An 11,513-nucleotide genomic window follows, 5' to 3' on the forward strand; every position below is an offset into this window, starting at 1 on the left:
AGTTCAGCGTCGATCATTTATCATCCTTAGAAGAAAATATTATGATCTTTACGTTTAACTATAAAATTGCTTTGGCTTACATTGTGCGCATAAAAGGAGCGTTAAATTAAACATGAGTTGATTCCACGCGAGGGTTTTACCTGGAAAAATGCCTGCACACGAGAGACACCGACATTACCGCGTGTCCCTTTCTGGAAAACATTCGTGTTATGACAAGAAAGGTCAGCTTAAGGGTTTTGAGTTACCCAACCTATGCAATTTTGACGCCGAAAAGTGCCAAAAAGTAATTACAGAAACGTCATCCGCAACACCTTAAACGTGCTGTGGGCGCGAACTGAGATCTTCTCTTACAGTTAATAATTGCCAGGCGGAACTCAGATCCGGCTTAGCCTAATTTGCATAAATTTTTTTGGTGGGCAAAGCTCGTCATGAAAGTTCGTTGGTTTAGCTTCCTTTCATTTGGCCTCCGACAGAACACAGCAGCTCCTTTTGGAAGTAATTGCCCTGTTGGTTTTCTTTGTCTCTAATAAATTTAGTTCATTTTTAAATGAACTAAATTTAAAATTTAAATTTAAATTTAGTTCATTTTTAAATGAACTAAATTTCACTTAGAACTTAAAAGTTCTAAGTGATCAGCGTACTAGCGTGATTAGACAATGGGTTGTTATAATGTCTGTAACCTCGAGAGTTGCAAATATTGTTTTATTTCCCTTTTAAAGATCGAGTTAGTCTGGCGCTCTAACATAATTTCCGTTAGATACAATTACTGACTTCTATCCATCTCGTTTGCTCATTTATTTATTTATTTAAATTTATTTCTTTTTGATCTCCATAATTTCTGTGTGGCTAAATCGACTTTAAGCATGTCGTCGGTATAACACTTCATCTAAGACAAGGGTTATAATTGTATCTCAAAAAAAGGTCAGCTGTAGAGTTACATAATAAGGGTCCGAAAAAATCATAGAAAATTAAAGGAAAATTAATTAAAAAATAGTGATGAAAAGTTCTAAGCCAAATTCTGAGTGTTTCCTTATTCGGAACCTCCACAAAAGCCAAGTTTTAATAATCATTCGATCTAAAAAAAAATGCATTTTGTAATTCGCAATCAGAACAAACGCAAATCAAGTCTTTACCTCGTAGTTTAATTCAGAAAACTTCAACTTCAACTTACTTCTGTGGCGGGTCGTTACAAAAATCTCACTTTACAGCACAGAGAGCTCAGACAAGCGACGAGTCTGGTTGTTTATTCGAAATATAAAGGAATGTATGGGAGAATATTGAAGAGTCTTGTTATCGTAAACTTATATCATGAAATTTCGACTGTTAGTAGTCGACGCAAAACCCACCAAATCGCTCAAATTCGCCATTTAGAGCCACAGAAACGACAATACACAGCAAGTGAGGTAGGTTTATATTTATTCTGAGCTTTAACGCAGACATTTCATGATATAAGTTTACGATAATAAGACTCTTCAATATTCTCCCATACATTCCTTTATATTTCGAATAAACAACCAGACTCGTCGCTTGTCTGGGCTCCCTGTATTTACGGGTCAAAAATCTCACTTTACAGGTCACCAGATTCTTCAGGTAAGCGTATTTGTAGACTTCTTTCTCTCTTTGATTCGTCTGAAAAATTGGTTTGAACTGACATAATAAGCTAATTTCTTTTAAATCAATGTATAGAATTAATGTCAATCACGATTTTTTTCATCGTAAAAATCTATCTCTGAGAGGCAACACCTATTCAGATAAAAAAAATCACTGAGAGTAAACGGCGTTATTGTCATACGTAATGCAACTAATGGTTTAACTCCAATTCCCAATATTAAAGGATCAGTAACTCTTCGTTCTGTTTTATTTTGTATTTACTACACTTAAATCCTTTTAAATTAGTGAAGAGCAATTGGTGTTATATCCAAATAACATCGATAAGTTGATAACCCCGTTACTTCTCAGTACCTGTTTATAAGATGAGAATCTTGATATCTCTGCAAGACTGATAACTTCAAGACGTTAGAAGGAGTGGATTAATACCTTCTTCACTTTATTTCGGCTGTCAACTGAGTCGAGAGGGATATTAAGTCCGACCCAAAGAGTCTCTCACGTGTGAATATCGACTGCTTCTCACGCACCTCAAGTGCGTCATCATGGTCAATTAAGTATTACAACAAACAAAATAGGCAACCAAACAGACACCATATTTGTGCATATTCATACTCGAAGCTACTCTGCGGGTTGAGGCAGAAAATTTTTTTTTTTCCGCCCGAACGCCTAGGTAGTATATTTTATTTTAGAAATAATCTCAGCCTACGTGTCGGTGACACAGCAGAAGGAACTGAGATATTCTGGCAATATCTATTCCACAAAAGCAAATCGACCGCAGACTTAATGAAAACCGGAAGGGATATTTAATCCCTCAAGTCTGTAATGCAAAGCGATTGACCCACATGCCACGGGCGACCCAAGCTCTCTTTGAGAACCACACAAGGAACACAATTTGCATATTTATAGGGATTTGTATGGGATTTTCTACAAGATATCCACAGAGATAGTTAAAAAGAAAAGAGAAGTCTTCTCTCTATGTGGTAGAAAACCAGGATTAAAAAAAACCGCTTAAATCAAGTGAAATCGTTAAAATAACGACACCAGGAGCAAACAACACACGTATGGAACAAGGTAAGCCATTTTTATGGCCCAGAACATTCGCGAATTCTCAAAACATTCGCGAATTCTCTGTGTCGTAGTTTGTAAAGCATTCCACCGCAGAATCATAATATCTGTAGTTTAACTCGTCGGTGGTGGGGGGTGGGGGAAGGGGGGACAAAGAAACTTCCTCTGTGCCATGCCAACATTTTCAGCCATTGTTAAATCGTGTTACTACTCTTAACACGCACACCATCTCTAGCTAAAAGAGAAAAAAAATAAAAATGAAAAAACATGTCTGAAAGTCATACGCTTTTTTCAGAACGAAATAGCTAAAAAAAAAAAGATCTGTTGTTTTCGACTTTATTACTTCAAGTAGCGCAAAATACATGTTAATATGATCTATTACTCAAGATGGGGTGACAGTCCTGGAATCATTCCATTTTTTTAATTGCATAATGTAACGAAACTTTCCCCCTCCTGGCTGCCCGATATTGGCAGGTCGGCGCGTGATCGTCGGTCCATGAACTTGGAAAGGAAACGTCATGAAATCCGGCAATATGAGCGGTTTGACTAAACTACGTGAAAAGGTGTGTATCAGAAACCCACGCATAACGTCGATTCCCAACCACTTAGTTTGCTATAAAACCTGTCCAAACTTACTTTACCGATGCAATCAAAAGTAGACAAAGCTGTGTACGGACGAGTTGCTCAGATTCATCTGTGCTCGAGATGAAGAACTTTTTATTCTTGGTAGTACTCCTTGCTCTTGTGAGCTGTGTCCTAAACCGCCCTCTCCGTCGACAGCGAGGTCGTGGAAGAAAGGATAAAATGATGAAATGGGTAAGACGGATTGTACAAGTATACAATAGTTGAACTTTTGAGATTAATTTGCCTCTTGTAATTTGAGCTAGTAGGAGCTTAATCGTGTCCAACCATCGAGAAACGTTAACCACCGATCTCAAAACTGCGGAGAACATGTACTAATGTGTGTTTGTTAGATTGAATGGATGGTAAACTGATATCAAAATATTCATAATACATGTAGTCTGAAAATATGAAAGATTTATTATTGGGTCAATAACAGTAATCGCGAAAACCTTTGTTGTTGTTGTTGTTGAAAACTAATATATTAAAGTTGGATAGAGGATAACGAAGATTCGGCCGAGTTGCAATAATCTGAACTTAAACGTTCTACGACGAAAAAAGGCAAACTTGTCCGTCATAAATGATTCTTCAGAAAAATATGGCAAACCTTAAACCATATGCGTCTTTTTCTTTTTAGGCAACGGGTTATTTGTATAACTATGGTTACCTCAATTCAGATGAAATGGCTTCCGTAAAGGACGAAAATTCTGCCATGTTTAAGAAAGCGATGAGAAGACTTCAACGATTTGGACATGTTCCTATGACAGGAAAAATCGATACTGCAACAATGCAGTTGCTTAAAAAATCAAGATGTGGAGTGAAGGACTCAAATCCAACGACGTCGGAAAGATCCAAAAGAAATGTGGGAGAATTTAATTTGCAGGGAAGCTTTTGGAGAAATAGGGTAATATGAAAAAATGTTTCATGACTGGTCTTGTAAACGTGCGAGAAGAAGCGAGTCCTGTGATGTAATTCTTTTCTTTCTTCTTGTCGGTGTAGGATCTGACCTATAGAATCATTAACTTCACGAACGACGGTATACCTCCAGAGACACAGAGGCAAGTCTTTCGTAATGCTTTAGACTTGTGGCAATCTGCTTCAACATTACGATTCACAGAGGTACAATCGCCGAGTGATGCGGACATCCTTATTAGTTTCGTCACAAGGGATCATAGGGACGGATTCCCATTCGACGGACCAGGGGGGACATTGGCTCATGCGTTCTTTCCCCTCAATAATCGAGGTGAGGTGCATTCCAGGGTGGAGTGGGTGGGTGAGAAGTAGAAAATTGATTTAATTAGAGGTGAAAAGGCTTTTCAAGTGGGTTTCAAATTTACAGCAGTCAAAAGACTGTTTCTGAATTAAGGTGTACGTTAAGGTCATGACCATGAGAAGACACACAGGGCTTACACTGTAAGTATCCCAGAGAGCTTCATACAATTCCTTATAATGTTATTATAAGAAATTGTATGGAGCTTTTTTAGCATTAGTCGTGGCGCGGTGGGTGTTGTCACGTATGTTTCTTGACACTTTTCCAATAAGGATTTTCCAACTGCTTAAATTGAGGGCAATTCCAAGCAATTAAGTAATGAGTGCGGTGAAACAGTCCTAATATGCTGCAGTTTTCTGATGACATTACTTTATACATTATTAAATGTCTCTCTGGTGACGCTCATTTTGATGACGATGAAGAGTTCACCACAGGAACACCCCGAGGTATCAACCTCGACTGGGTGGCGATTCACGAGTTTGGACACAGTTTGGGTCTGGCTCATTCAGACGTACGGGAAGCCATTATGTATCCATTCTACACAGGTTATGTCCCGGATGTCCAGCTCAACAGAGACGATGTTTTAGGTATTCAGCAATTGTATGGAGGTAAGTTTTCTTTATTTATTGTGGTTGTGGTGGTTTTTGTTTGTTTTGTTCTATTTTATTTTGTTTTGCTTCTTTTGTTTTTGTTTTTGTTTTGTTTTTATAGAATCCTATAATGAACTTTTATGTTTGAAATAAAAAGTGTGAAAGTGAAATAGAAAATTAGTAACCACTCTGTCTTGTTCAGCTCCGGTAGTGGCCACAACGGAGGCGCCAACCACCACAGAATCACCAACTACAACAGAAGCACCAACTACAACAGAAACACCAACTACAACAGAAGCACCAACTAAAACAGAAGCACCAACTACAACAGAAGCACCAACTACAACAGAAGCACCAACTACAACAGAAGCACCAACTACAACAGAAGCGCCAACTACACCAGAAGCACCAACTACAACAGAAGCACCAACTACAACAGAATCGCCAACCTCCACAGAATCACCAACTTCAACAGAATCACCAGCCTCCACAGAGTCACCAGTTACGTCAGAGTTACCATCTACAACAGAGTTGCGAACGACCACAGAATCCCCACCTTCAACGGAAATACCGACTACCACAAAACAGCCTGATCACCCAGCCTGCTTACCGGGAACTCGTTACGACGCTGTGTTTCGTCTAAACAGATTGATGTACTTCTTTTCAGGAGAACAGTTTTGGACAGTCACCAGCTCATTGGTGAAAAGTGAACCTAAAAAAATTACAGACGTCTGGAGTGATGTTGCATGTCCCGTAGATGCAGCTTTTCGTAACAGAAATGGAAATATTGTATTTCTCAAAGGAAGAAGGTAATGAATTTTATTTCAGCAAAAGAAAATCAGTAGAAAGTAATTTTTCTGGTAATTTTTTTCAGTAATTCACTCATCCATTCATTCGTTCAGTTCTTCATTCATTCACTCGATCCTTTAATTATTATTTTTTCTTTTTTTTCACTTATCGCCTTAAACAATTGATTATTCTTATCTTAATTTTTTATTCATTAATTCGTTTAATTCGTTTCATATATGTATTCAAAGACTTGATTGTGCAACCGTGTATACCACTATCACTTGGGTTTACAATTCCACCTTTTCCAAACCAGTTAAACTAAATGTGTTTGAAAGCATTTCAATTCACAAAGAGGCATCTCATTCACTGACAATCCGGTGTACTTACCCTTGGCACTGACCCTTTTTTGCAGATATTGGGAGTACAGAGATTTTAATCTCACTTCCACTAACGGATTTATTAGTAGCCGGTACAGATTGTGGCGCCTCACAGGCAGCATCGATGCATCTTTCACCTACAATACCAGAAGATCTACAGAGACGTATTTTCTCAAAGGCATAAGATACTGGCGCCTCAGTGGAAGGCAGAATAGGCGACGACGATTGTCAGTTGGACGATTGCCAGATCGACGTTTGATAAATCCTGACGCGGCAATGACTTGGATGAAAAACAGAGTTTACATCTTCAAAGGAGACCGTTACTACAGACTACGACTACCACAGCCTTACCTCAGAAAAAGCCGGCTCAGAGTGGACAGAGGATATCCCAAGTCGATAGCGGCCAAGTGGATGAGGTGTAGGGAAAGTCAACAAAGCAGTTCGCCTGTTGGAGGTCTTATTACTGAGCTTTAGGAAACCAGTTATGAGTTCTGTTGCGAGTTTCCATTAAAATGCTGTGTTTAGAATCCAAATGGATTTTATGGAAAAGCGTTTTGATGAAGGCGCGGTTTATGATAAGCTAGTCAAGTCACTTTCGCTCAATTAGGTTTAGCTTGTTAGCTCTCTAACTCTTAGAATGCATAATTATCATACAGTTTATCCTCTGGATGTCATTTGAATAATATCCCACTTCGTTAGAAAAAAAATCCTTTTCCCAGCGAACTAGCGATGAAAATGAGCCACCTTCTGAGGCAAAGAAGTTCTCTCGAGAAGACAACGAATTCCCTCGACTAATTGACAACAGGAAGGGAAAATTACTGATCTATCAGTTCTCGAAGATTAAGGGGAGGCCACCTGTAGCTCTTTATGGGAGAGAGAACTGACAGCTGTAATGTATTCAGGTGACAAATAAAGTAAAATTCATGAGTCAGTTTTAGATAAGTTTGAATTACAGTGAGTACTTGATGCATATGGAAATAACCCTCGCCATTTGTCGTTAAATTCCTCATTGCGTGAGACAAATCACTTACTACTTAAACCCGGCCCTCAATTCTTTCATGAATGATAAAGTTGACGTCACAGATTGCGAAAACCTACTCTTCTTTTGAAAGATGCTCTCTTGTTCTCGATATTACAGCCGGAAATGACGCAGCTCACCCTTATGGAACACTCTGCTGGCTTATCTGCTCCCGGTTTGCACTAAGCATCAATAATGCATCCCGAATTCGTGCAAAGATCCTCGCTCGATCTTCGCCGGTTTAAACAGATGAGTGGCTTAGTCGTTCCGACCGCAGCAATTTCGAAGTTTTTCAGTTGTGCACCTTGCCATGGTGTTACGTTTTGAGATTAAGAAAAAAAAAAGGAAAAAGATGATAAAAGGTCTGATAACAAGTCCATTATTGCACGATGTTGGCGTCCATGCTTGCCTCTTTGCTGCGGTTGAAGGGCGCGAAAAGTAAAAGCGCTGCGAGGCGACAAATACATAATCGAGTTCGCTCATGTCACGTGCGCTACCTTCCACTGTTTCCAGCGTTTTCAGGCAGCTACGTCACTATACGTGTATCTTCTAAAAATGGTGACCTAATTTTAGTCCATATTGTCCCATGTTCAGTGATATATTGACGGCCCAACTGGATTGAGGCAAGATATCGAAGCTTATCTCTCGGCACTTGAAACGCGATTAGCTCGCAAAAAATTTTTGACAATATTTTAAGTATCCAAACTGAACTTTCTTGCTATCTATAACATGTGCTGATTATCTCAACGGAATATAGCTGAGAGTGATACAAAAGCAAATAGGCGAGAATTTGACTTGACGACAAATATCATGTTTTTATTCGGGCTAAGAAGTTGTTAAGCTGGATTTCCGCTCCTGTCGCAAAATTTTCGTAAAGAAAATAGAAAAGGAGCAGAGGGTGGTTCAGTCTGTGAAAAATGCTAAACTGTAATCCATTTTTTTTCTGCACGGGCGGGCTCTCCCTACCCTGTTTCTATCGTATTTCACTAACGTAAAACTGGTTTACAACCACCTGTCTTGACTAAATAGTATAATTTCAGGGCTGAGCAAAGAGTTTCCAGCAATCTGATTGGTCGAGCGGTTCCTTAAGATAAATGTTACTAAAATGTTATGATCTTAGAAATTTCTCTGTTGCTCAGCTCTGAAATTATACTACAACAATTATTCGCCTCAGGCTCGGTGAATATTGTCAAATAATCCCCTCGACTTCGTCTCGGGGGATTATTCGACGATATTCACCTCGCCTTCGGCGAATAATTGTTAAATATAATTAACCTCTTTGTGATGTCAGCACATCATCCAACAAGGAGATGCGATTACGCAAATCTACATATTAGAAATATTCCGTTGTCAGCGGGTATAAAACCTGATTATCCTGAGAACTAGTTTGTAAAGGAATGCGCAGCAGCAGTAATATGTCCTCCCACTAAGATCGGAAGAGGGAATTTGGAAAATCATCTCGGGGTGCACAACACCCGGGTGTTGTGACGTATCAACGTTAACGTACGTGAAGTCAGTCGACAACAGTGGAAATCAACTTTTAATGGGAGGTCAAATACGTGTGGGATGGATTGAATTTGATATCATCTTGTTAATCACTTCTCTCTTGAAAGTAGTCACAAATCATGTCAGTTTCTTTAGAATGTAAAATGGAACATAGGCCGCATCCGGATTGATAAAACTGAAACGTTCTCGAATTTTGCGAAAAGCAAATGAAAAGGCAATTAATAAAAACCTAGTTAAGTTTTCTCTTTTTCTTTTTTTTTTTTTTACAGATACAGACATCAGCTTCACTAAAATGTGTCCCGAATGATCAACAAAAAGTTTTATACTTGTTGCGCCAGTGAACTATATGAGTTGTTCCGTCGTGTGATACTAAAAAGAGAAGTTCTCTATTGCCAGAAAAGGGCTAAAAGATAACTTCGAAACACAGATAAAAAATTCCAGTCACAAAATGTAAAAAACATCCAAGTTGGTTCATTTATCCAGTAGATTGATTTATAAACTTTGTAAAACGCCTTCGATGGATTTGAATACCACACTTTCAATTGCAGGAAGACAACAAGTGACAGATGACAATATTCAACAAAATAGACCTGATGTGACTAATAAAAATTCCTGTACAGAGATGTTATCTCGTTTACAAAGTAGTGTCACATTACATGTTTGATTTAGTTGGTCGCGGTTTCACAAACGTCTCAAGTTTACGTAAAGATACCTCAAGGTCCGTTTTCAGGACAGTTGCTGTCACTTTCAGCTGATAAAGAGCCACGCCGAGGCCGTTGTTCCTAGAGGCCCCTGGAAAGGCCAGGATGGATTCCACAAGGTCAAAGCTGAACATTCAAAGCTTTATTTCAACATGGCTTTTCATCACCTTCATCGCTTTACTTTGTCTGTGGTGTTGCGATCGAACTTCTGCAGCACCGATTTCAGGGACTATGAACGATCCAAGCAAGCCATCCCAAGAACAAATCAATCAAGTGGACACCGAATATTGTTTCGTAAGTGTTGCCTTTGTATGAGGGAGTTAGGTTTCCATTTGTAGCCTTGGAACGGGCAGACCTTTCTCTCAAATCGCTCATTGCGACATAGGTTCAGACGGGTTATCAAAACAAGATAATGTAGCAAAAGCTGTGCAAACAAAATCACCAGAGCACTTACATTTTATGAAACAAAAAAATAAAAAAAAAATTCAAAGCGCTTTTCTTCTTACAAAGTAGTAAATGCTCTTTTGTCTGGCATGGCTTTTGTCATCGATCGAAGACACTTCCGCCGATCCTCACGTCCGGTGGGAATATGAACACGTCGAAAATTGTACGAACGTTTCATTCAACGTCTAATGCCTACGATCGCCAAATACCAAAATATTAAAATGTATCCCCTACTCTGTCTTTTATCGAATGTAGCTTGAAGCATAAAGTTTGAAGTTTAAGAAACAGAAGTACAATTATAAATCTGTAATAATGATTCTCTTGTTCTAAACGCCGCTTGTAAAGTTTGCGAAGGGCGATTGTTGGGAAGAAAAACGAGGAGGGGTGTGAGGGACTTTCAAACTTATGTTTGAGGGAAAAGGGTCCCGCATAGCAAATTGAAAATCAGCGATGTTGTGAATTTTTGGTATTCGTGTTAAAATTTGGGCTTGGCTCTACTTTACGCAGCCAGACTACATGGTATGTGAAGGCGAGTGTTCTCAGTCAAAAGCATCACTCTGCTTTTAAAAAAAATTCATTTTAAAACCCACGTAATACGCTTACAGCCCAGTGAGATGGACTTCTGAAGTAAACAAGAAATATGAATATTCTTAACGGTTGTAAGTTTATTCCTCAAGCAGGCGCTCTACGTGCAGCATTTTGCTCAAAGCGGTTGCGAAAAATTACACACTTAAGCCGATTGAATTGTTATCGTAAGATTTTTTACGTACTTCTTTTCGTGATTTTTGCCTATCGGTGGAAAGATATTGAATTGGATTATGTTTTTTTTTTTTTCACATACCCGATTACCTCTCTTGTTCTTCCGTTGTATAATCGGTTGAGCGAACACTCAATATCAATCAATCAATCAACTTTATTTAACGAGGGTAACACAGGACAATGCTTCAACTGAGTAACTAGTGGCCCTCAATACTCATTTGATTTTGCTTGTCGTGGAAAAGAAACGCACAGTAACCTTCAGTATCTATCCGTACTCTCAGATCTGTTGCGTCTCACCTATACCCAAAAGCCATAGGTATGGCGATCTTGCGTGACTTTCAGTCCGCATGGACGACATCAAGTGTGATTTAACACGAGCCGATTTTAACGGTGCAGCATTCTTGCGCCGCAAAAAATCTATATTTTGAACATATTCATGTTTCGGGTTTGTTTCGGGTCTTGTGAAAGCTGTTTTCATTAGCTGGCATTTGGCAAAAATCGATTCAGCCAAAAAGTGACGGAGAAGTATGTCCCGCCAATAAAAAATACTTTAAAAAAAATTGTTAAAATCTTTCTTAATGTAACTCTAAAGTCCAAAAAATTAACCTAACCACTTAAAAATTTCTCGTGCCGTAACACTAACGATAGGGCTTGAACAAAGGCCATGCCGACTCCAGTAACGGGCTAAGCGCCAAAGTTCAAATGGCGGCGTGGATAGTGGGTCTTGAGCGTCTGAAAGTGTTGCCTTGTACTTTGTAAATTAAA

The 11,513-nt window shown here is 38.9% G+C and overlaps 2 protein-coding genes across 3 annotated transcripts in view; both read left to right on the forward strand.

Annotated features, from left to right (window-relative positions):
• The first annotated feature begins 3,190 nt into the window (after positions 1 to 3,190).
• On the forward strand, positions 3,191 to 7,251 carry LOC111324915 (uncharacterized). Its single transcript, XM_088762350.1, has 6 exons — positions 3,191 to 3,489; positions 3,932 to 4,198; positions 4,294 to 4,537; positions 4,951 to 5,172; positions 5,357 to 5,963; positions 6,356 to 7,251. Exons 1-6 carry the CDS (start codon positions 3,379 to 3,381, stop codon positions 6,792 to 6,794), a joined length of 1,890 nt encoding a protein of 629 aa, XP_088618476.1. The 5' UTR covers positions 3,191 to 3,378; the 3' UTR covers positions 6,795 to 7,251.
• A 2,261-nt stretch (positions 7,252 to 9,512) lies between these two features.
• Positions 9,513 to 11,513, forward strand: part of LOC111324940 (matrix metalloproteinase-25) — a 9,788-nt gene continuing 7,787 nt past the window's right edge. For both annotated transcript variants that reach the window (XM_022928602.2, XM_088762349.1), the window contains exon 1: positions 9,513 to 9,839. In XM_022928602.2, coding sequence (XP_022784337.2) covers positions 9,651 to 9,839 — 189 coding nt within the window. In that variant the 5' untranslated portion in view covers positions 9,513 to 9,650. The remainder of the gene's footprint in view (positions 9,840 to 11,513) is intronic.

This window comes from Stylophora pistillata, chromosome 6 (genome assembly GCF_964205215.1).
Source record: "Stylophora pistillata chromosome 6, jaStyPist1.2, whole genome shotgun sequence".
Lineage (NCBI taxonomy): Eukaryota > Metazoa > Cnidaria > Anthozoa > Scleractinia > Pocilloporidae > Stylophora > Stylophora pistillata.